The following is a 26,041-nucleotide window of genomic DNA, read 5'->3' on the forward strand; positions in this document are numbered from 1 at the left end:
CAGCACAGACCAATATAAAAAATTTAAAGTTAGACCTAAGGTGCCACCAGAGAGCACCTTAGATCACCTTATATATGTATAAAGTTTGGATTTAGATCATAGCTGTCTCTTTTTAACTGCAAAGGGTATATCAGTCAGAGAGATGTGTGTTTGTGCATAGCAACCGAGTGTAAATTAAGCAAAAATTACGAGACACAGAGGGAGTGAGACTGTGGGCTTTGCTAAGAAGATTAATAAACTGCTACAGCTTTACTTGTTGCTGTTGTATGAAGTTTTGAAATATTGTATAATGAAACTTGGTGTCATAAAGAAGTCTGACTCCCGTCTGACTCATGAGAGCTTAAAACTGTTGTAATGAGCATTTTTGTAATTTACTGTGTGTGAGATGACAAACTGCAGCACAACTCAAAGCTCAGTTGGTCCTATGTATGTTTTATCATGTGTTCGACAAGACAGCTGCAGATGGGATCGACTGAAGACATTGCTATGCAGAGCAGGAGCAAGTCATTTAGCTTGTTTTTTTTTTTTTTTCAATGATGTTTTAAAGCAGTCAAATAGCACTGCGAAATAAAATGAATCTGTGCTGCAGCTAAATGTCTAAAAGAAAAGCCCGGAGGACTAAAGTTTGGCATGACATATTTAACAACATGGTCTGCCTGATTTCTTTAAATAGCTGATCAGATGCTAAATCAACGCATTGCTGCTATGTGTACTAATTCACTCATGTTACTGCTGTAGTTTAGACTTTTACTGTGCTGAAGGAAATGTTACAAGATTTGATTGAGGTTGTTGTTCTCAATGTTGTGGCTGCTCTTGAGATTGATATTAGTTGGAGTTGGTGTTTGAATAAATACAAACCCAGAGAAAATATACTTTACAATGGGTTTGGAAGTTGCCCTTTGAAATGGCACGTCTAGCTGCTCTTGTGTGTCACTGGCATTTGTACACAGTATGCAGTTGGAAGTCTCTAACAAAAGTGGACAGACTCATGGTTAGACCCTTGGTTATGTTTCAGCTGTGGGTGCTACCAGGGGTGGAGGATAGATGGATGACTGCACTGCTGGTGGGGGTTTGTGAAAAGAGAGAGTGTGTGTTGGTGGGAGTGTGTATATTGTGTTTGTTCTCTACATATGTTAGTCTACCCCATGTCTATCAGAGAGTATTAATTTAAGAATGTTGTTCTTACTTGTTCAGACTCGTGGTCGACACAGCATTTATCGGGGGATCCTTTATTTATATGCAGCTTGTTAATATCCTTTATTAACAAGCTGCATATTTTGTGCATAAGGGCTTCATTCTCTACCACAGTGTGGTAATTTTGAAACATTTTTTTGTGTGAGTGTAAGAGGAGAGTGCAACGAGAGGGCAGGGATCTTGGAGACACCCTAGATCCCATAAAACTATGCAACAAAGCCATTTAAAAATGTTTCAAAACCTACTGCTCATGATGAAAAGAGGAAATGTCACGAGAACTGTCACTCAAAAATATAGAGACAGGCTGATCTAAAGTTCTCGTAATAAGATACTTTTCACTTTAAATATATAGATGTTTACTGAGCAAAAAGGTTTCTGGCTTGGTTTCATAATTAAACTCTTTTTTTTGTCTTATTTAATCACACACAACCACAAACATTCTACTAATCACACAATAGCTCTATTGCATCTATGCCTTCTCCCGTTGCCTTTCTCATGTGTAAAATGTGTTCACAGCAAAGCGTCACTGTTTAATTGTTCATAGCTACTTTCTCATTAATAAATAGATTTAGGTCAATTTGTCCCCTTTTTTCATTTAGAAAGTCCATTGAAAAATGTTCTTGACCCTCCTTAATTGCACTTTTAGCCCCAGCTGCTAATCACTGCCCTCCTCCACTGTCTTTGCCACGAAGGGAACTCTCGGAGAGGACTCAGACGCAGAGTAGAGGTGTCAGCTGACAAACTTTATTCTTCAACCAAAAACAGGGAAATCCCAGGGAACAAAAAACACCTCAAAAGAGGGATGATCGGGAAAAGCTGTAACTACTCTAAAGGAGCTATGAAAATAAAAAACGGCAAAAGGCCAACCAAAAATGTCTCTTAACGAGGAATTAGAAAATAACAACAAAACTAGTCTACGAGAAACAAAAAAGCAGTAAGCCAACCAAAATCTCTCTTACGAGGAACTAGACTGACTTGACTGTGACTAAAGACTTGTGTGCGACTAAAGACTTGTGTGCAGGACGATCAGACATGACACACTGGGACAAAGGGAGACGCAGACTATAAGTACAGATGAGGGAAATGGGGAACAGGTGGACACAATCAGGAATCAGGGAAGACAATAAGAATGGTGACACATGAGGAAGGGCAAGGAATCTGAAACGAGAGGAGAGTTAATTTCCAAAATAAAACAAGAAGTCACTAAACAAACGTGGAGACAGGAGAAAAACTTAACTTGACTTACCGGTGTGACAGTCTTACCCAACACAAGTAATGTTAAAGTAACATTCCAAACCTGATAACACTTTCTTTTTGGTGTTTTATGGCATTTGACCATAACTTAACAATGTTACTAAAAAGAATCACTAAGTTCCACAGCACACTATGATTTTTCATACTTTTGATTATGCTCTTTCACTGCATTGATGTCTTCGAATCGAGAAATGATCTCATCTCTAAAGTCAGACTTGTTTTATTTTGCTTTTGTGTTGCAAAGCCATGCTTTACTCTCCTTCCCAGCTTCTACTGCTGATTCCATCATTGTGGTTAAAGATATGTAAGTATCAGAGCCTGCATCCATAATATATACTTTGACTGCCTGCTCCCACTCAACCATCTTAAAACCACTCGCTCCCATGAAATTTGCATCAGGTCCAGCAGAATCCCAATCCCAGTGCAGTTCTCTGATATAGGAATCTGATTCTCTGCATCCATTCAATCTGATTCACAAGATGGTAAAAAAAGATTTAAAGACAAACAAAAGAGAGTTTTCTCTTTCAGTGTAATGATGTTGTGGTGGAAGTGGTCATGTAATTAGGTCACCTCGTGAGTCCGGTGGATCCGACACTGCAGTGTCTTAGATATTAACAGTGTTTTCTGCCAACACAGAGATCCTGCAGTGGTAAGATAATTAAAGTGCAACACTTCTACTAGTCTCTTTTTTCTTGTTTCATTAAAGTTTTTCTTGATATTTCTTTTTTTTTATTTCTTTTTTTCTTTTTTTTCTTTTTTCCAGGTGGCAATAGGCCCAGAAATAAACCTACGCGTCCTGTTCTCTGTGGCCGTGCAGTGTTGTAACTCACTGACGTATTTAATTTGAAACCCACCCACCGACGACCTCCTTGTGTTCCTTTTAACAAAGCTGAACGCCGATGCACCATGTAGCCTGTGCAGGATGGGATGTTGGTGAGGAAGGACGTCATTCCGCCATAATTATAGCTTGTTGTAAAAATACCTCTAAGTTGAGCCATATCTTGACTGTCACTCAGTTTGGGTACTTTTTCCAGAGACACACCACAAAATAGTGCCCATGTTTAAAGTCTTGTTAGCGGTTCAAGGTTCAGGCTGAGCTGAAGCCAGCATCAGAGCAGGAAGTGTCTGTCAGCGCTGTGTAGCCCTCAGCCCAACCCAATCAAGTCTCTGTGGATCTGTGATGACAGCATACACCCTGGAAAAAAGTAAAACTTTGGATGCAGGTGTCAGGGCAGGGAATTAAAGTAGAAGTTGTTTAGTGGATATTTTACTCTTGCTGCAGAGTCACATGGATTTTAGAAATACATATATATATATATGTGTGTATGTTCTCGTGTGATGCTGTGGAATCTCAATCAAAGGGTTAACAAAATGATAATTATCTTTTTATTTATTTTTATTATTATTTATTTTTATTATCAACACCAAGTCAGGGTTGAACTGGGACCAATTTTCAACCCCTGACTTTCATATTCAAGACAAGCCCACTTCTTCACAAAGTGTAGTGTCGGAAATTCACTTAAATGAAACCACAGTTCATACTGTCTTGATGTTTTTATTGGTAAAAACCTGATTACTATTTCACTTAATTGAAAAAGTATGCTGTTTCTACCTCTTTGTTTGTTGCTGTCATGTCAGTAGACAGGATTTGCTTTTCAGCTCTCCTGAGTCAGAGAGCCTCTTTGCCTGTTCTTCACCAACTTCAGTGTCCTTCACTGACAACTTGACTTTGTGACTGAACTCCAAACAGAACACTGCAGTTGCAGTGCAGCACACTGAATATTCATATTTGAAATTTAACATTAAGACATACTTCTGAAAGAATGAATCTACAATGTAAACATCAGTAGCCTCTGAACATGTCATGTAAAATCCATCTCTGTGTCAGAAGCATTTGTTTGTTGCAGTAACTTGTATTCGTATTTATAATTTTAGAGGTTACAAAAATATTTGATGGGGGGACTTTTATTGTACGTACAGGTCATATTTTGAAGACTTTAAGATCTTGTTTAATCGTTGCTCCTCAAATTACAGTTAAAGAAAATTCTGTGTCTGGTGATTTGACCTTGCTTTGGAACATGCTGACAGTGGGACATTCCAGAGTAGACTAATTACAAGACTCTTCATCCACTCTTTAGAAATATGCAGTTTTGGCATAATTCATCCCCTTTAAAGTTTGGTTCCACATCTTCAGCTGCTTCACCCTTCCGCACCTTGTTTTTTTTTGCCTGAGCTTTTTAGTCTCTCTTTAGTCTATTTTCCCATTTTCTCCAGTCCCTAGTGTGGAAAAGGAAATGTGGAGAGCAGTTTAAGTAGCGTAATGACAAAGTTGTGTGCTTGTCCATATAAGCTTTCTTCTGTCAAAAAAACTCTTGTCAGTTTGCTACAACAAGCAAAACAACAGGCTTCCAACTTCCAACTAAAAGCACAACACTCAACAGTTAGACCAGCATTTATGCCATCTTCTGCCCATACAAAGGGGCTGTTCTGTGCTTGTGATCATTTCTGTCAGACAGATCCACAATTTCAACTCAGGACGGACAGCTTCTCTGCCATATGATGAAAAGTAGCGATAGTGATGACACCATCTTTAAAGCTCTGGCTGAGGACTCACAAAATAAGTGGGTGTAGTTGTTTTTTGAAGGCGGCCGCATACACACCGCACTGGGAACGCTGGCCCAATTTATAAGTAGACCACCTGGAATCCTCCTTAAGCTCCTTAGCAATCCTGACATTGCACCAAATACAATCTCATGAGATGTTCATCAGATGTACAAGTCATACTCAGGCGGAGACATGTCAGCCTCTCTACAGGCAGAGATGTCGGCATCATTTTAGAAAAAGTATTTAGAAAACTGCCCACAGTACAAAACTACAAATTGGGCTTACTTCCACCCTCTCCAGTTGAAGGAACAGAGAAAGAAAGAAAAGTTAGATGTTGAGTGTGTCTGTCTGTGTGTGGGCGTCTGAGTACAAACTCAGCAGCTGAGTAAGCTGTGAGTATTTATAGTGTTTCCTGACATATCAACACATAAAGGCGGTACTGTTTGACTGTCATCACCAGTTGTCACGTTGATGAAGAAACACAGCAATTTCTGGACCGTTCGGCTCAATGAGGGCTGCAGTCAGGATGTGTGTGACAGTAAGATGGAGATTCAGCGCGTTGCCTTCAGTAGGATAAAACAAAGTGTGCCCAAGGTCGGAGCTTCGTGTTACCTTTCATGCACTTAAACCATGCTCTCACAAGGGATGACAGCATCAGTTATGTGATGTTACTTGTTTTTATGTGGTTCGAAAATAAAATAGATTTAATGTTTGAGTTGAGTTATCAACAAGGAAGAGAACAATACAGTCAAGATTTATACAATATCACTGGTCTTACTATTATTGCTACTTACTGATTCTTATACATAATTTTATCCTGATTGTTTTATTATCTCATATTTGCCTCTCTTTCTCTCTTCACAAAAAAATATGATGCGGGATTTTTCATTTGACAGAATTTTACTGTACAATATTGATACTTTTATGCAATATTTCAGTTTTGAGTAAATTTGTCACCGATATCAGTATCCAGTTATGAAGCAGCTTAGAAAATGCAAGTAAGAATATGTCAGCAGCCCCCAAATGACTAAAATCTACTCTGAAAATATGAAGGCACAGCCAACCTATCAACTGGCAGGTTTTATTCATATAATAATGTTAACTCCATGTATGGGCACAAGCCTATAGGGCAACTGATGGTGAAGTTCTCAAAATGTTGTATCGTTCCTCTAAAAGCAACTTTGGCAGACTAAAGTTGGTCTGTGTGTTTTTGCTTGTGGCCTCTGACATTAGAAGATGTTTCTGTTACTTCAGAACTTGCCACTGTGAGAGTACCAAAGTTAAACAGACATAATCCTGAAGGTTTTTGCCTTTTGATATTTCTAAACTGGACACTCGAAAAATTCCCCATGCAGCAGTTTTACGACATCCGTGTTTAAAAATTCTGACACAGGGCAATTAAATCACCACAATGCTTGATTTATTTAGCTGAGAAAAAGGAAACAAAACTTTTTAGAAAAGTATGAGCGTGTAGAGGGACAGGGGACATAAAGACATGTAGTTTTGTGCCTCCTGGGGTGCAATAAATGAGGCGTGACTGAAGTTGTAACAGTCTGGTGCACTTCACTGTGCTTTTTTTTCATTCATCTCACAGCACGCCCCCTGCCCTTTTACTTTCAGAGGGTAACCAAGACACATCACCTAAGACAATATTTAAAAATGTGAGTCATTCAGCTGCTTATATCAGTTATTTATAATTATCAATGATCTGGCCGATCAATAACACTCCCTTTATTTAGTTCTGCACCTCTGTTTTTAAACGATTCTCTACATCGTTAATTGAACATTAATCATCACTTTTATTTAAATTGTTGTTGTTTTTACAGTTTGCGGTCTTTTCAGTCCTCCATGTTTGGAAACCTTGTGCCTAATATGGAGCTTTCAGGTTATGTCAGCCCACTTCACACTTCATTTTGATGAAAGACAAAATATCTCATGACTACACAGTATGCTTTACTCCCACTGCTGTTATGTCTGCACATATTATTGTTCATAGTTTGAGAGTTTAATATTGTATGAAAACAGATCAATCAACCCCAATCAGTCACAATATTAAAACCAAGTTCTCAATGTCATGGAGCCCCCTTTTGGAACCAAAAGGGCTCTGACCCATCAGAGTATCATCATTGGACATCTGTGTTTGCAATGTGGTGTCTGACACAGGAAGTTAGCTGTGGAACCTCTGGGGGGTCCTTTGGATTGCAGAGTGGGACGTCCTCTCCTCTTATATGGGATCAAGGGACTAGGGAGGGAGGGGAAATTGTGACAACAAAGCAGTAAATCAGAGTAATAAAATGTTAATGTTTCACAGCAATACTTTAGAAAGCAAAAATAGATATATTTCGATAAAGTTTTTGAATTGATCGTATTAACAGATTTTAATTGACAGCAGCTGAAGCACACCTCATGTCACTGTTCTTTGTCTGCGCACTGCGGTGAGGGCAGCAGCCCGGTCACTGCAGCATCAATGGACTTTTCATGCTTCAGCTGACTTAATTCGTCTAATCTACCCTGTTCCCTTAACTGCAGAAAAAACACAAGACAGGGGTGATGTCATGTTTTAGCATCTCTATAAAAGCCACGGGGTGTTGCTTTTGGTAAAAATCTGGCTTCATGCACAAGCTGATATGGGGTCATGCCAAAATCCAAAGTAATTTATTTAATTTTTTTTTCTTTATCAATTTAATGTTCCTCCATTCTTACATAATGTCTGGACCTGTTTTAAGACCCTGTGCTCACTCAGGGTGGTGGTAATACGGAGAGCCTGTAGCTACTTGAAAAGTTACCAAAAGAAGCAGCGAGCCCATTGTCACCAGTGCTGCACTCTCTCAGATTACTCAGCCTCAAATTAATTTGGCTTCTGGATAATTTAGTTGTCCCAGTCTAATTGTTTCTGTTTAAATGCTTCATTTGAGACTACATTTTTTTCACATGGTGATTCTTGAATATGCCACACAGAGGCTTTAAACCAACTGTACCATATGTAGCTTCACCTGCACTAAAGATAACCATAACCTTTTATCTGAGGAATGTGGATGATGACAGGCCAGATTTGTCACAGACAAAACTGCTTTTGATATTTGTATGTGTGTGTTTTGCAGAGAGGCAGAATCATGCCCGTGAGCTTGTGAGAGAAGCTGACCTGTCGCAGTGGGACGCTTTAGTCATCATGTCAGGGGATGGACTTCTGTATGAGGTAAGGAAAGACAACTCCCAGCACACAGTTGTATGGTGGTAGTATGGGAGAGAAAAGTTACTGTCAATAAAGAAACATTCATGGTTATTTCACGTACCTGTTTCCTGCGGTTCAGTTCAGTTCAGTTTAATTTTTAAAGAGCAATTCACAACCAAAGTCATCTCATATCCCATTAAATCCAGTCATGATCCACAAATCAAATTAAATCCAAAATCCGCATCATTCTTATTCATATAATACCAATTTATAAAGTTGCTCACTTTAGAAAAACAATGGATAACATTGAATCTTCTATTTGATTCAGTTCATCATCCTGAGCATGCAAGAAACTGAAGTCATTAGACATCTGGTTAATGAGAAATGGTTTTACCTTTGTATATGTAGTATATGTATGAGAATGTAGGCCAGTTACAACAAAAACATACATGAGTTGTTGCAGTTTTTTCTCTCAAATTCAGCTACTAAAATGTTTATTCCCATTTATCATTGTAATCTCTGAGATTATAACTCAGCGATGAGTTATAATCTCATGATTAAGCGATGAGTGTGTCTGAAGACTTTTTATCAAGTTTGGAATCACAAGCACACTGTTTCTGTAGTTTTAATTGAATAATTTGATGAAATGAAGATAAAAACAAAATTAATGTACTTTGTCCTTCTAAAGACATTTAGAAATGAAATGATCAAAATGATATGAAGATAGATCACACACTCAGTTGTCATCTCTGTCAGTCCTAAAGACTGCAGATACTCTGCTGTAAACCACTGGATACTTAACAAGGATTTCTATCTGTCCACATCATCAAAGCTGTGTTTTCTGCATATGTCAGGTGATAAATGGTCTGCTGGAGAGGTCAGACAGGGAGGAAGCCATCAAAACACCGCTGGGTATCCTTCCTGGGGGATCGGGCAATGCCTTGGCTGCATCCTTACATTACTACTCTGGGTGAGCTACATGCAGGAAAATTAATACTTTTTTTTTCTATTTTGGTATTTACTGTTATTCTGGTTCTAGGATTTACTGGCTTCAGATTGTGAAATTGGAAGATTTTCATTCATATACACTATTATAAATATTTCAGTTTTGAACTGGTGGTCAAATGAAATAAAACTTTTGAAGATGGTACTTTTGGAAGAATAAGATATTTTATTTTTCACTTTTTCTCTATCATTTTGCTGACTGAAGGATTGATTTATTAATCAAGGAAATTAGTCAAATCAAAACTAATCTTTAGTTTCCTTTGATAAGGACATTCATTCAATGACTTGTAGCTGTACTTGAATTATAGCATAACTACCATCGTATAACCAGACAGGTAGCATAGCAACGTGAGCCTCATTATTTTAATCGTAGTGCTGTGGAATTAACACGTTTACTGCATGGAGAGATGTCTGATTTACATCAGATTTAAAAGTGGGTCATTTTAGTCCTGTCTCTGTCAGGTAGAGACACCTGTGTGCCACTGTCCTTGTCCCTGTATTCATACATAGGGTCGGAATCAAGTTATTGGGTGAAGAAGCCCGGCACAATTTCATAAAATTTTTGATGGACTAACATGCTTACATACATTTTGAAAGTCCGGTTTTGGTCAGACTAACACAATCGTTTAGTTTTTGTTTTTTTAGTATCATGTAAATATGCTGACGAGACCATTGTAGAAAGAGGTTTGTTCAGTTGTACTCTTATGCATAAATGAAGCTTTGGTGATATGGGCTCTGTTTAAGTTGCTGTAATATATCTTTGAGTCTGGTTCAGTGAAGTCAGTAGTAGATGGTGCTCAGTATTTCAGCTGCCATACTGTAGGTGTTTCGGCTGCAGTGTAAAACACTGTAGCCAGATACACTTAAATGAATTAGATTCAGTCCTTTGTTGTATGTTTGTAGACAAAGCTTTGTTTGAACAACTGAGCCTCAGATGCACACCATCCTGACTGTCTGGTGCATTTCAGAGTAAAATGTATTCCACTCTATTGAATTAAATATTAATGATTTCCTCCTCTGAGGGATTGTTTGGAGTTCATTCAGGCAGAACAAAGAACAGTAGTGAAAAGTTGACAGAGAAAGGGGAGAAAAGAAGAAATTTTTAAGTCAATCATGTTTACAAACTGCCTCCTTGTACAGTAGTTGTTTAAAACAGTAGATTGTTGTTTCTGCAACAACAAACTGCGATGCATGGAATCTATGATTGAACTGTAGAATCAAACAGAAGGCAATAATGTAGTGCATTACCTCGTAAATGTTGTTGATTTTAGTCAAAGTGATTTGCTTGAATGCAACCTATTTACAACCTTTATGGACAGAAGTGTCAGAAGATTTCCAGTCGGTGACTTAGGAATCCGTCCTTGCTTTTATGTGGTCCTCTGGCATCTTTGAGCACGGACTTCCAGCAGGCACTGGTGTGGTTCACTACTGGGGTAAAGAGTAGCCTCTCCAAGTCTGAGGCCATGGTCCTCGGAAAAAGATGGATTGCTCTCTTCAGGTTACCTATTGTTCATGAGTCGGGGCAAAATGGAGCGGGAGACTGACAGGCGGATTGGGGCAGCATCTGCAGTAATGATGTTGTAACAAACTGTTTTAGTGAAGAAAAAGCTGAGCCATAAGACAAATCTGGTCGATCTATGTTCTGACCCTAACCTATGTACCTGAGCTGTGAGTATTGGCCTAAAGAATGAGATCATGAAGCTGAAATGAACTTCCTCCAAAGGATGACTGGGCTCACCCTAAAGGATAGTGGAGCTCACTCATCTACGAGTAGATCAGCATAGAATCTATGTTCCTCCTCATAAAGAAAGAGTCAGTTGAGGAGGTTCTGTTCAGGATGTTGTTCAGACGCCTTCCAGAAGAGGTATTTTGGACATGTCCAGTAGGAGGCCTTTGAGTTGGACATGTCTGAGAAATCTTATCTCTGGGCTGGCCTGGGAACCCCCCTGTGTCTCCCCAGAAGAGCTGGAGGAATTTGCTGGGGAGAGGGAGGTTTGGTCAGACTGCTGGACCCATGACCTGGTCCTGGATAAGTGAGAGAAAATGGATGGATGGATAGATGGATGGATGAACGGATGGATGGATGGTGTAGTTTCAAGAGAATCTTGTCTCCTGACCTGTTTCCTCACATAACTCACAAAAGAAAACTCATTAAGTGCTTATACACGCCTGCTTTTTAAGCTTCTCTCATGTTTGTAGGTCACAAAAACTTTATTTTAATTGATGCTTTAATCTGCCTGTTAATTTTAATCTCAGCATGGCTGTTTTTGTTTTTTCTTTGAGCAGCCTTTGTCATTTTTTTCTCTTTTCTATTCCACACAACATAAAATCAACGCTAAATCAAATAACCACAAAGTAAAATGGAACAAAACACACCTAACTGATGGTTCTGTCATGTCCAGAGAGCCACATTCATTCATCATGTTGACTCCATCTGCCAATCAGCTTCTCATCAAACAATGGTCCTCCATCCAGAGTGGCAGCAACAATGGGAGGAAGGGACCAGACTCTGTATTGTTTATTCTCCTCTCACACTCCCGGCGCATCCAGAAAATCTCTCTGTGGTTGCTGCAGGCTGTCCTGCAGTTGCCCGGGCCAGATTGTATTTGCTATTATTCCCAGCTGAATGTCGGGTTCACCGAGGCTACGAGGATCAAATGAGTGACAGATAGAATGTATCACCTATTATACAATGAAGTGGACAACGCACAGGTTCACTGACTGAGGGTTTAATGTATTTCTGTATAGGAGCAGAATGAGCACCAACTGTTTTCTAAAGTTGTTTAAAGTGAGTCTTCCTCCCTTGTTGCATTATTGATGAAAAGGTAGAAAACTTCAAACTATGAAGGTCCGAGATCTTTTATATAAAAGTACCGGTACAGTGATGTTCAAACATGTTTAAAGGAAGTTGGAAGCTAAAGAAGATGTAAATGAAGGCAGAGCGTGTTTAAACCCTGTGTTTGACTGCAGGAAGGCCAGTTTAGTTTCTAGACTTACTGTTCTGTTGTAGTACATGCTGAGTGTGGGTTATTATTTCCCAGACCCTTGAGACCCTTAACAGGATAAAATGAATGATAGTTTGTCGCATGTCACGATTAATGGCTCCTGTCAGTCAACAGCGTGCAGCCAGATACAGTGTGTGAATTCTTCTTTAATCTGAGGTGAATGTCAGTTGAAATCGTATCAATTGGCATGTAACTGACATACCAACTTGGCATTACTGAAGTTATGTAATCATGAATGAATCGTTTAATAACTAGTTAAAATTGTTTGTCCCTGATCCTTGTATCGTTTTCTGAGTAAGAGCCACACATTAGATATTTTGGCCTGCTGGGTCACATGTTATGTTAGTTAATGTTGGATTAAGTGTATTAGACCAAATTATGTATATACTGAAGATCAGCAATTTGATTTAATAATATAAAGACTCCTTTGCGATTGCGAAAGGTGCGATGACAACATTTTTCTTCAACAGTTTTTGAAATCGGTGGACGAGTGAAGAAAAGCTTTATGAACGTGTCGCGAGGAGCCAACCAGACTCACCTTTGTCAAGTGAGAAAAGTTGTAAACTACCGGTTATCAAGAACTAGGAACCGGTGGACACAAATGCAGGCAGACAGACGGTATTCGGTTCTCAGGGTTATTCATTCGGTCCAAGGGTCAAAATCCAAGAAGTCAATCAGAACATAACTATAACGCTGGAAAGCTGCTCAAGGAGACAAGACAATCTGGCACTGACACACAGGGGAGCGCTGGTTATATACCCACGCAGGTGAAACAGGTGAAACACATTGGGGCGAGGACGGGTAATCACCGGGGAACAGGGAGTGAGCACAGAGACAAGACTATCAAAATAAAACAGGAAACACAGACCCTGACGCCGGTTTATATTTGATGGATTATATTTTCATAAACTAGTCTGACATTGCTGTCAGTGAGTGCAGGCTTTTAACAGCCAACGTCTTCATTCTATCAGGAGCCTCCAGTTCAAAACAGTTCAGAACAAAGCAAGCATGATGAAAGAGGCGTCTGACCATTTCTTTGTATTTGTGATGATGTCCATCCGTTGGACAGGCAGAAAATCTCTTTTTTTCAACAGTTTTTTGATGAGCTGCTATGAAAGTCTGTTTTGATAACATTTAGGAAGAACCTCTGACAATTTTATTAGTTGGAAATCCTGTTATTCCTTTTCCTTTTTACCAGATAATTGGAACTGTGCTGTACTAATAAATAGATTTAAGGTCATGAATATGAGACGTCCAGTCATCACTGTTATTGGCTTTGGGTGGTAACAGCAGGCAAATCGGTGTGTGTGTGTGTGTGTGTGTGTTTTGACCTTTCACCTCTGTCTTCGTTCTCCCAGATGGGGCCGTCTTTGTCTGACTGGCCCGTCATACATGACGGGCCATAAAGCCGATCCCCCCCGGCCCGCCACCCCCACCTCACCCTACTCCCTTCCCATCTCTGTGGGGTTCCACCCTCCCTCCTCACCGCCTCTTCTCTTCCCTTTGAGCTGTCAGATTACACAACAAGGTCACAGTTACCTCTATGTTGTATAACAATCTTTTGACAGTGCACTCCCCAATACTCACAGAAGCCTCGACCCACTTCCTGAAAATATTAAATTAATATTATTTAATGGTGTCTGCATTTTTTGTTTGCAGCCGAATTTGAAACTGTGTCTCCTCCTGTCAGAGTGCTGAGGAACTCGAGCAGTTCCACCTCTTTTCTGAAAATTGAATTCATTGAAACATGGATTCCTAGATTTGTGTCCATTTTGGGTTGGGGGCATCTCCCCCCCTAAAATATTAGATTTAGATTGAGCTGTAACTGTTTTTATTAATACTACAGATTGATTAATGCTACAGTATGATTTTAGAACTGTTCATTTTATCGTTCCTCTTCATGTTTTTAGTAATTGCGCCTCATGTTAAATTTTCAACATCATGTTAAGCCATTATAAAGGTTTTAAGGTCTTCAGGAAGCTTATATACATTTCTTTGGACAGTCTCTCTTAAGAACGTGTCATTGTATTATTTGTCGACAGTGCAAAAACATGGCTCTGTCATAATAAAGGTCCCTACAATTGTTACAAGGTTATTTTTACAGAGAAGTGTTTGTGCAAAGAGAAAAAAACTTAGGGTGAATGTTGGTTGTGATAATCTCTTTCTATCTTCTCACAAGTGTTTTTTAGATGTTAAAGTGTCACAGATTAATTTTGTGACGGCTTTTAGGTAATTCGTTGGCATGTTTACAATGTTTTTTTTTTTATTAAACGTAGGCATTTTCCATTTTTAGAGCCTTGAAATTACAGTCAACTCCTGACTGGGGCCTTTCTGTGAGGAGTTCGTTCTCCCTGTGTATGCGTGGTTTCTCTCCGGGTACTCCGGCTTCCTCCCACTGTCCAAAAACATACATGTTAGGTTAATTGTCGACTCTGAAATTGTCCCTAGGAGTGAGTGTGAGCGTGCGTGTCGTTGTTTGTCTTGTTTGTCTCTGTGTGGCCCTGTGATGGACTGGCGACCTGTCCAGGGTGTACACTGCCTCTCGCCCGATGGCTGCTGGGATACGCTCCAGCCCCCCACGACCCGACCGACGGATTAAGCTGGTATAGAAAATGGATGGATGGAAAGGACAGTCATTTTTGCAAATTTTTTGCACCTTTATTATAAAAACATTTTCAGCTTTGGACTAATGTTCTAGCTGTTACATGTTGTGGATGAGACTGAGTTGTGAAAAACAGGAAAAATTCCATTTAGTTTTGACATTTTTGATGCTCAAAATGATGTTCAATATACAGTATTTATATATCAGGTCAAAGAATGTATATATTATGTAAATAATAAGAACAATTTCAGACCATAACGGTTTTGTTTAAAACTCACTATTTTAATGACTTTTATTTCATCGTCATTTATTGTTATGTCATGTCTTCACATCTGTTTTTTTTGTTTGATCCACAGACTAAAGCTGAAAAATGTAAAGTTTTGATCAATTTTGGAAAAAAATGTGGAAAATAATTACTATTAAGAACCTAAAATCTTTCACTGTTTGGCTTTTTTTTTAGAAATTGCCTGCCAGTTTCCAGTCAATGATTCATTCAGCGGTTTAATTCTCGTCTCTCCTCCTCCAGAGCCTCTGCAGTGTCCAGTGAGGAGCTCCTGGTCAGCTGTGGTTTCCAGCTCTGTAAAGGAATTGTGTCCCGCATGGACCTGGTCTCCATCCATTTCCTCTCCAGCCCTCGGCTCTTCTCCTTCCTCTCTCTGGCCTGGGGCTTTGTGGCAGACGTTGACATAGAAAGCGAGAAGTACCGTCACGTTGGAGCTGCCCGGTTCACCGTTGGCACGCTGGTGAGGCTGGCTTCTCTCCGCACCTACAAGGGTAAGCTGGCTTACCTGCCCGCTAAGAAGGACCACAGCAGCGAGGAAGGCTGCATAAAAGTACACTGCAATAATCAGGCCTCCTCCCTGAATCCAGCCCCTGCCCTGTGTCAGCTGTCCAAAGACTCTGACTGCCACAACACCTTCCACAACTCCTGCCACTCCAACAACTCTCTCAAAGTGAGGAGAACAGAGGGTATGCCTTCCCGAAGTGTCATCAAATGCTCCCCTGGGCCACTTGACTCCCTGCTGCCGCCTCTGGACAAGCCTGTGCCAGGCGACTGGGTGGTAGTGCAGGAGGAAGACTTTGTCCTCATGCTGGCCATGTATCAGTCCCACCTGGCTGAAGACCTTGTGGCAGCACCGGACGCCAGCCTGGACGATGGCATCATTCATCTTTTCTACGTTAAAGCTGGAATATCTCGTGCTGCGCTGCTCAGACTATTTCTTGCTATGGAGAAGGGTGCACATCTGGCCACTAACTGCCAGCATCTGGTGCACACGAAGGTGCGTGCACTCAGACTGGAGCCGTTGTCACCCAAAGGGATGATAACAGTAGATGGAGAAGTAGTGGAATATGGCCCAGTGCAAGCAGAGGTTCACAGAGGCCTGTCGAGGCTGATCAGTGGATGAATGAACACACAGCTACCAGCTTTCATCTCTGCTGTTTGAAGTTGAAGGTGTATAATAGGCACATTCTAGCATTTCAAATCCAAAATGTGCAGGTAGAGAAGCAAACCAATGGATGTCAGACTCTTACTGTCACCTGTCGTTTTATCTTGTTAGCAAACCGCTAAAAAATATGTTACATGTGAGGATGCTGTGATGTTGGTAATTACAACAAGATGTCAAGAATGGAGAACCAGGGTGTTCAATATTAGATAAATAAATACTGCATCATTAAATTTAGACACAATGAAAGAATAAGAATGGTTAGTTTTTTTTAACTTGGCTTACTTTCAATTATTAAACATTGTTTTATCTGGCCTATTTCTAAATGTAATTTTTTCCAAGCAAAAAGTTTTTAACTTCTTCAAAAAGAAAAATGTCTAGCCTCAGCTTCGATGTTGCTTCAGTCTTTTCAAAACACTGTAATTGTGGGGTTGTATACTGCTTTTAAAAAAACTGTCTGAACCAGAAAATCCTGAGCTTCAGCACGAACGCAATGTTCAACTCAACTTTTGAAAAAAAAAACTCTGGAAAAGTAGAGACGACCCACAATAAACTCCTGAAAGGAAGCAGGATTTCATTTAACTACTGACTACTGAGCTGAGCTTTAAAATGTGTTACTGTTGAAAATATTTATTTGATATTGAACACTCTGTAGGCGTGACTGAGAGCAATTCTTATGACAAAACAGACACGTCTGATCATCTCGGACATCATCTCAATCTTTTTCATTTTTAGACTCCATAAGATTGTCCTGTTCGCTGCTCTGTGTAGCTCGTGGATGCTCTGCGGGACAGTGGAGACAACGAGTGTGTCTTTGTGTGTGTGTGAGGTGCAGTAAATCTCAGAGAATAAAGAGCACTGCATAACGTATCATTAAATAAATCAAAATGGTCCCTCAGCGCGAGTAGAACGCCTGGTGTGAGATCAGAGGCTGCATTTGTTGTGCTGTGCTGTTTCACTCTGAGCACCCACAGTCTCAGGTTTGTTGCCTTAAAGTCCTGACAACTCGCTCGTGTTTCACAAAGGCAGACTGTGAGCTGTCAGCATCTACTTGCACCATTTTATCTTTGTAGAAGCACCACCATTAAAGCAAGAGGATCTCTGCATGTTACAAGTCGCCGCTTGCACACTGATTTTTTTCCTCTGATGTAGCAACAGATTTTATCGTGGATGTTGTCTCTGAGGTGTTGCAGCAGAATGCAGATATAACTGACTGTGATGTATCGCTTAAATGTAAAATTCACCTGGAAACACTCAGACTTAGCTGAGGGTCTGATATACACACCTCGACACACATTTTCATGTACTTCATGTCATGCAGACATTTAAAATTGAATGGCAAGAGATTTGCAATATTACACAATAACAGCTGGAAGCAGCTGATGGAAGGTTTGGTGCCAGTGTTGCCCTCATGAGTTTAAAAAAAGAAGTGTTTAACAAGTGTTCAGAGGTGGATTTTCTCTGACAAATGGCTGCTGTGGCTCCTGTTCTGTCCTGCAGCTCTGTTCCCACTCGCTTGATTGATGAGGTTTTTGCTTCAGTGTGTTTCGTGCCACTGCATCCTCCCTCCATCCTAACATATAACTCTTCCTCTCCCTCTTCTCTGCTGCTTTCAACCAGCCGTCTCCTGTTTAGACACTCGTATGCATCTCTCTAGATCCTGCTGCTTCTCAGATGCACACACACCAACACGCAGGATCCGGTCAAATTGTCTGTTGTTGTTTTTTTTTTAAAGGAAAGTTCTTATCTGAGTGAACACATAATAGCAGCAGCCATGATAAGAGCTGGTCAAATTTTCTAAATGCTGAGCCTCAGTGCTTGAAACACTGGACCATCCTTTGTAAAAGGAAGGGAGATAATTCTGTTCCATAATTCCTTGTGGCCACAAAATTGAAGTACTGCACAGTTATTTTCATCCAGTTGTGATTCGTGTTATTAGATATGAGAAAAAGTGTGAGTGTTTGTGCACTCCATTGTAAAGATCTTTCACATTCCTTAACCTCATCACATTGTCCAACAAGGTTAAAAAAATAGCTTGGGAAAACACTATAAGAGGCGATTTTTTGACTGTTCGACCTCACCCATACTGTCTCTCATCACCAAGGTGTCCTTAACGTTGAGCACTAAAAAATGACTAAGGCTTCTGCATGTTTGAAATGTTTGTTTTGATGAGCTGTAGAGGCTCAGATATTTTCTTTGCATGTGGGAATGAACAATAAGGGGCCTCAAACAGGGGTGGGGGTGGGGGGTGTAGCAGGTTAAAACAGACGTTGAGTGCAGGGAGTGGACAGAGAGGGGAGGGAGGAGGAGGGGAGATATTGACTTGTTAAATGCTGCATGAGGGAGGCTGTGTTGTGGTCCTGACAGGGCGCCCTCCATCTTTGTCCTTGCCACACAAACTCATTGGTGAACATTAAGAAACTGTCCTGCTGCTGTTAGACAAACACACACAGGAACAGTAACTGTACAAGAAGGAATGGAAAGGAAGAGAAGGTGGTGGTCAGGTGATTTTAAGAACAAGTATCCAGAAAAGATGTAGTCATGTTTTGTTGAACACACCACGACGGTTAGACTGTTTTAAAAAATCTTCTGTTCCATTTTGCACAGCCAATCAAGTTTTGAAGCCTTCATGAGACATCATATTTGGGTTTCTGTCATTTATTTGATTCACAGTTGCTTACTTTGTTTAATTTATTGTCACTCATGAAGGACTCTACAAGTTCACGAGACAGAAACAATACTTGAAAATCTGCTTCTTCCATTTTCTCTGAGCTGCTTTCTTACTCTGTAAGAGCAGAAGTGATCTGTGGCACCACAACCTGACATCAGGCACTGCAGGACCTACTGTCGTTCCCATCCTAGTTAAAAAGGACCGCCGTGTGTCACGATTTAGATCAGCCAAAGACTTTTTTCCTCCTGAAATATTAGGATTTGAAAATGCCCCCCCCCCCCTCAAGTTGAAGTCAAACTTTTCTGCTTTCAGAGATGTATGCTTGAACACTTTAACAGCGCACAGTGCTTCAGACCACGTTCAAGTTTTTCTTTTCTTTTCTCTCTGCAGTGTCAGCTTTTGTGTGGGGTGGTCCTTTAACTTGTTTGATGTGCCTTGATGCTGCTGCCTGGTGGTTGAAGTATGGTGTTGCATTTACTCGTTGGTTGTGCTGCTGACTGAATTGTAATAAAATTAACTCGTTGTCTTTATTTAAAACCATTTAATAAATTTAAGTGGGACAGTTAAGTGATAATACTTTATTATGAAAACACTTGCTGTTATCTGGCTGGTTATCTCAGAATTGTTTTTTGCCACCATCATTTTTCGTGGCCCTGCATCCTAACATTAAACCTGTAGAATCATTATATCCCTCAAGGAAAGAGAACAAAAGTCAACAATTTCTGTGTAGGTCTGCAGGACTGAAAATGTAAAATGTGATCATTGAAGGACCTGATTGATTTTCATTTGTACTGTTATGTGTTTTAATGTTTACGGTGAAGGGAGAATAGTTGCTTTTATCTTCCTCTGGAACACTGACGATTGAATGATTGATTCTTTATTCAAAGAGAGATCTATTTTTTGATTTAGACAAATGTCTGTATGTTTTCTATGATCAAATCAAACATTCTGCTCGAGTTTTCGATGGAAACAAATTAAATGAGGATTTTAAAAATGTGGCCTGCTTTGTGAATCATTTCTGCTGAAATCAGAAACCTTTGGTTCTTTGGAGATTCTCTTTGAGCCACCAACATAACTTGCAAAGTTATACAGAATCATTCAAGCCTTAGTCTAAAGGGGGAAAAAAGCATAAAAGAACGAGAGGCAGGAAGGTTTGTTTTCAGAACCATGTAGGTCAGGTGCCAGATGAGATTTCATGGACTAAAAAAAAAAAAGAGGGCAATGACTGTGTGCAGGTGGCCTCGATAAATGAAAGGATATGCACACACACCCTCAGACCTGCCACAAGACCCACTTTTGTAACTTAACTTTTTCATAGATAATTCAGAAATGCACCTTATTGCCCAACTACAATCTATTAGAAAAGATATACAGAAGAGCAGCTTTTCAGGATGTCTGTGATACGGACCTTGTTGTCTTTAGTAGTGACCGATTAAATGGTTTAATCTAGTTAAAAGCAAGCAACAGGTATAAGTATCATACCGAGTCAGTCTCAGATTATAACGTTTCTGCCATTCCACTGAATCATATGAACAGTCTGAGGTCTGCTCATGTGCATCATCTTTATCCAGTTCCACCTTTTAACAAAACAAACAAAAAAACATTTATTTTATTCCAACACGCTTCGTTTTTGCCAACAAATCCCAGGAAATGACCAGGACCAGTAGGGTGTTGGTGCGCCTCTCCACACATCCCTGCTGCAGCTATAAATCTTTCAACTCCAGTGGAGGTACACCATTCATTTAATAAAAGGGAAAAGTTCTTAAATCTGCCAAAAACTGCCACATGTCGAACAGGTCTACTGGGAACTACTTCTAGTTGTGGATTCATACACAACTGGTGAGGAGCATTTTCTGCAGGGGTCAGAAACACAGCTCACTGTGTCCGATTAGTTTTTGGAGTTTCATGGCTTTTTTTGGTCTTTCATGCCGATACAGATCCAAATAAATGAAGGCAACAATGCTTATATGGTACTGCTTGCAAAGTTTAATACATCACTATACAGTTGTTTTAAAGCAACAAAAGTAAACAATTAAAAAAGAAAAAGAAACCTGAAGTACAATACACACACAGCGTTTTTTTACATATATGCCTCAAGCATCCATGTGACTTGTTAGAACTCAAGCTTGTGTTAAATATATACTGTATGTACTCATCTTTCAATATAGTCATGATGTATGTACAGAAGGAATCAGGCTACAAATTATAACTTTATTAGTTCTTTTTAAATAATATATCAATAACAGGCCACTGTGGAAATGTAGACATCGTACAGTCAAGTCTTGTGTATAGCCCATTCAAGAGGCTTAAAGCAACATGTTACATGCTTTGGCTGTAAAACAGCAGTAATAATAATAATAATAATAATAATAATGGTTTGAATTTGAAGAATATACACAGAAAGTACATAGCATCATGGGCTTGATGTCCTGCCGGACTTTGACTTGTGGCTTCACATTTTCTGTTCGACAAGAGCATAAAGGTGAATGATGGCGCAGTGAGTCACAGTTGTTGGCTGAGCTGTGCCTTCTACCTTTGCACATAACCATAAAGTGGCCCCTGGTTTTTACAGCAATGTACGTGCTCCGCCAACGACTGGGACTCCTTGCAAACGGCAGCAAAGAGAAAGGGGAAAAAAAAAAAAAGAAAAGAAGCAAGAAAGCAAACAAGGTTACAGATACAGCAATGCGTCTTGTCCTCTGTGAGCATTAAAGGCAGCAAAGTATTGACAAAGTAAAAATTCATGGCGAGGAAAGGGCAGCTTGGATGCCTGATTGCCACGTGGTGCAGGAATGCCAATTTTAAAGGGTTGCAGTGGGGAAACATGGAAGACAATGCAAAAGAAAACACCCTCATTCATCCTTTTTGTTTTTCCTTTAAAGTCTCTTGAAACGAAGCAGCTCTTGGATCGTAGCTGTTCTCCTCTCTCCTCACTCAGAAGTTCACAATGGCACAGAGTGCTCTCTCTCTCTCATTCAGAGACACTTCTCAGCATCAAAGTTCTTTGTTCAAGTAAAACACAGACAGCCAACGTCGTGGTGAGTTTTGATCGTTGTAAGCACACAGGGTTTTGTTAGAATCAGTGATTAAAAGAAGGGTGATCACGTCCAAAGAAAACTGAATCATTGCGGTAGAGGTGGAGAACAGTTTCAGTCAGAATGGAAATAAAATGTTGATTTCTCCCAGGAAGCACAACTGGACCTATGGACAAGTTTCAAAACACAATCTGAAGCAAAGCTGGAGAATTTAAAGACCCTGATTTATTAATTCATTTTATGCAAGATAGGGAAAACAGATGCCAGCTTGAGTTTTGCCTTTGTGCTCCAAGTTGTGTAATATTCTCTCATGATTAACTTTGACAAGATATTATGCTTCAACCAGGGAAAACACTGAATAACTAGTATGAAAATAATTAGAACAAAGATATTACCGACAAACCTTCGGTGTCACATTTACTGTAGTTTGTCCTTCACGTGCAATCAGGAGAAGAAAAATTCAAAACACAGCACTAGTTGCAGTAAGAGCGGGGAGGAGGGAAAACACTGAAGCAGGATTTTAGTGGTTGTTGGTGCGCGTCTGTGCCTGTGAAGATGTCTCCAGCATGACACAAACAGCTCTGTACACAATAGTCTGAGATCATTAAGAACAATTCAAGTAAGGCAACATGTTGACATGAGATGATGGAATGGATGCGGCGTTTTAACTAATTTTCTATTTATTCTTTAAATTGTGTCATATGCAGTTATGTGGATTGACCTCCTTCACAGAGGAGTGGAGTATTGTGGGTAAAGCTTCACTCTGTAACCATCACTTTAGCCTCTGTCAGTATAAAAACCTCAAATGCACCAAAACACCACTGCAAAAAGCTCCCACATTGCTAAATTTCACAGAAAGTGAACGGAACTTTTGCATGTGCAGGCAATGGCTGACGACTCGGGTACACACTACCTGTACAGCCACTGTCCTGCTGATGCTGGCTGGCCTTTTTATAGGCTGAGCTACAACAATCTGCCCTCCAGAGATGATTTGTATGTAAACTTTGTCACTCCATGTTCGCTGTGTGGTTCATTGGCCAAGGAAAATATCAGCAAGTAGAGTGGAAGAAGTGGTGAAGCGGTTGTGGTTGGCAGTCTTACTGACATTCAGCCTGTTCTGCTGTGAAAGTGCATGTGTGTGTGTGTGTGTGTGTGTGTGTGTGTGAGCGTGTGCGTGTGTGTGTGTGTGTGCGTGTGTGTGCATAAGTGAGAATTTGGCAGAAAGCATAAAACCAGCAATTCCTATTTTTAAAAAGTCCTTGTGTTCAGTGTAATTATACACTACTTTTCCCAGACCAGATTGTCCTGTCATTCAGTTGTTGTAGTGCAGGATGGTACAGTGATCATATCAGTAGTGCTACAGATAGCCGCAGGAGACCCAGCAGCCAAGGGTGCTGGGCTTTGCAGTTTTTTCTGTGGTAACCAGCTAACAAGTCTGCTTTACATCCATCTGGCATGTTGAGACAGCAGAGTGGTTACCTGGCCAATTTCCACCTGCAAGGTGGAGGCTGCTGGAGGTTAGTTAGATGTCAAGGGGGCAGAGGAAGGTCCATGGCACTGATTTTCATCTCATTCAGTCCTATTTCATCCATGCCACCAACACTAAACTCAAAGTTCTTTTGAAACTGAGCAGCTCTGCTAAAAGCTCAGTGTTTTTACCTGCTTTTCTGGAAACATGAAGGTTTTTACAGTATGAGGCTCCAGCAGGTTTGTGTAAGAGGGAGAGGGTGTGTGAGGTCCTCTTTTATCCATCACACTCATCTGAAGGGTCACTGAAGGAGGAAAAAAAGACAATATCAAGGCGCAAACCAGAACCTGCTCACACTCCTGATCATAGGTGTTGTTTTCCAGCTGTCGTGCTTTCACTGAGAAGAATTATGGGGGGAAAAAAAGGCCGAATGTTATCGAGTTGAGGGCAGCAGGAGCAGTAAAGACTGAAAATGGAGGTAAAGGATAAAAATGTGGGCAGTGCTGGGGCACAGTGCAGCTCTAGGTAGGGGTACAGGAGACTAAACTTGTAGCACCCTCTGATTATTTGTAATGGATCCTCTTCCATGGCTTGAGGCAGATGAAAAGGTAAAGGATAAGAAGGAGGGAAAGAGCAGACAACAGTGCAGGTGTGTGTCGGGAAATGATGAGGAGGCACTTACTTGTCCTCTATGTGCTCAGGGATGCTGGCAGCAGCCAGAGCAGCTCGGTACTGCAGCAGCACGCCTCGAACACTTTTCACAAAACCCTTCGAGAGTGAGAAGAGTGGAAAGCCAATGTCTGGGTAGCCACTTCCCTCTGGGAGGAAACTCCGGTAACTCTTTCTCCTTTTCTTTGGTCGCACCACTTGCTGGCTTCCTGAAGAAACCCCCGCTCCTGCACTAACTGCACCAGAACCTGGTTCTGAGGTCCCACTGCGGACAAAGGAGCCAGGGACTGTAGAGCCGCCCTTGTTTTCAGCAACAGAGATATTCCCCTGGGTGTTGTCGCTTTCCGAGTTCTGACTCATCTCTTGCTGAGAGGCTACTGTAGTCGAGGGACTCAGCCCTGAATCCTCCAGCTCCTCCTCGATAATGCTGCTGCTAACTCCTCCTGTGACCACCTCCTCCCCAGGCTTACTGGGGCTGCTGTGGGCCACAGCCACGGGCCCTGACCCCATGGGCAGGTGCTCGTCCAGCGGCTCCACAGATGAAGCTCGGTCCCTTAAGTGGTGACTTTTGGAGGACAAATGTGCTGCACAACATCTCTCTGCAGCCTCATTTAGCTCAAGCCACGCCTCCAGACGGTGGACGAGCCGCCAGCCATTGGAAACAAAGTGCTCCTGGATCTCCTGTTTGAAGACCTCCACAGGATTCTGGAGGAGCTGTGTCATAGACTGCACCATCTTGATCAGAGCCATCTCGTTGTAGCAGCGGCTGTTCTCGTATCCCTCCTGCAGACCTCTATCACTGTCGAAGCCAGCCTCATTATAGTACGGCTCATTGACAAGGATGAGGCCTGCAGGCAGACAATTTAAACCACAAACTGGTTAACTCACATGTTAGAAATTTAGAAGCAGTGTTAGTTGGAAAAAAAAAGTCAAGGAAAACTCAACTCTGTTAGACCAGACTGCAGTTCAGTTTTATGAGGCAGATATATTTAGTTGAAGGACTGAATGCGACACTGCACTTCTGAGCAAATTAACACATGAATAAAACATTTCTAGCTGCAGAGAGGAGAAGGGGAATACAGAAGTGTGTGTGTGTGTGTGTGTGTGTCTAACCTTGTATGGAAATTAGCACTTGTAGCAGGCTTGACTTGCTGGTCCATCTCTCAGTGCCCTGTGGGTCACACAACCCAGTCAGGTGTCACACTTAAACACCTGCCTGTTTAGTTAGAGGTCCAAATGGCTAGTTCTCTTGGAGAAATCACACTGGCACTCACCTTGCCGATCCAGGTGCCCAGCAGGCTGACGCAGACCTTGCCATTGTCGTAGAGGTTGGGATTGAGGCGGCCACTGCACTGGGACAGGTAGCGAAACAGAGGTGGCACAGCTGGGTAGATGTTCGGCAGCTGGATATCGAACAAGAAAAGACCGTCCTCGTAAGGTGTTCGAGTTGGTCCTTTGATCAGAGCCGAAAACAAGTCCTGTGTCACAGGGAGAGAAGAAATAACTCGTCTTTAAATGTTTGTAAGTTGTGTCTTTTAAAGGAGACTGATGTTCGGCAGGAGTAAAAGGCAGTGCAGATACTTTTACATGAGATGTTGAATGTAGCCTTTTTGAAATACATTTTATTAGTCACTTGAAAATATCAAATGGTTGAAGGACTGAAAAACAGAAAAAGCACAAACTTGTTTTAAATACCAACACACTGCAGCTACATCACCCTTCACTGTAAAACAGAATTACCACTCCAGGGTTATACATCTCTGCCATCCCATCAACAAGCAATTTACATCAGTGTCTTTCCAGATGCACAAGAAGACTGAAGGAACTTAATAGGTAAGCAGCCAACAGTAACATACCCAATACAGATGTTACTTATTTTACAGATTAATCAAAATCATGCCATTGATAATTGACATC

The 26,041-nt window shown here is 40.8% G+C and overlaps 2 protein-coding genes across 4 annotated transcripts in view; one reads left to right on the top strand and one right to left on the bottom strand.

Annotated features, from left to right (window-relative positions):
• Window positions 1–17,082, top strand: part of LOC140305114 (sphingosine kinase 1-like) — a 42,133-nt gene extending 25,051 nt beyond the window's left edge. Inside the window, exons 3-5 of the mRNA XM_072383880.1 lie at window positions 8,154–8,248; window positions 9,079–9,194; window positions 15,363–17,082. Of these exons, the coding sequence (XP_072239981.1) occupies window positions 8,154–8,248; window positions 9,079–9,194; window positions 15,363–16,242 (1,091 nt within the window). The 3' untranslated portion in view covers window positions 16,243–17,082. The remainder of the gene's footprint in view (window positions 1–8,153; window positions 8,249–9,078; window positions 9,195–15,362) is intronic.
• A 3,776-nt stretch (window positions 17,083–20,858) lies between these two features.
• ube2o (ubiquitin-conjugating enzyme E2O) overlaps window positions 20,859–26,041 on the bottom strand; it is a 37,642-nt gene continuing 32,459 nt past the window's right edge. For 2 of the 3 annotated variants that reach the window (XM_072383506.1, XM_072383505.1), the window contains exons 20-23: window positions 25,399–25,602; window positions 25,238–25,295; window positions 24,138–24,972; window positions 20,859–23,759 (exon numbers count right to left, since the gene is read on the bottom strand). In XM_072383506.1, the coding sequence (XP_072239607.1) occupies window positions 23,732–23,759; window positions 24,138–24,972; window positions 25,238–25,295; window positions 25,399–25,602 (1,125 nt within the window). In that variant the 3' untranslated portion in view covers window positions 20,859–23,731. Of the gene's footprint in view, window positions 24,973–25,237; window positions 25,296–25,398; window positions 25,603–26,041 lie in introns of all 3 variants that reach the window. The other variant, XM_072383507.1, reaches the window with a different exon arrangement.

This window comes from Leuresthes tenuis, unplaced genomic scaffold (assembly GCF_036924035.1).
Source record: "Leuresthes tenuis unplaced genomic scaffold, fLeuTen1.0.hap1 SCAF_4, whole genome shotgun sequence".
NCBI classification, from domain to species: domain Eukaryota; kingdom Metazoa; phylum Chordata; class Actinopteri; order Atheriniformes; family Atherinopsidae; genus Leuresthes; species Leuresthes tenuis.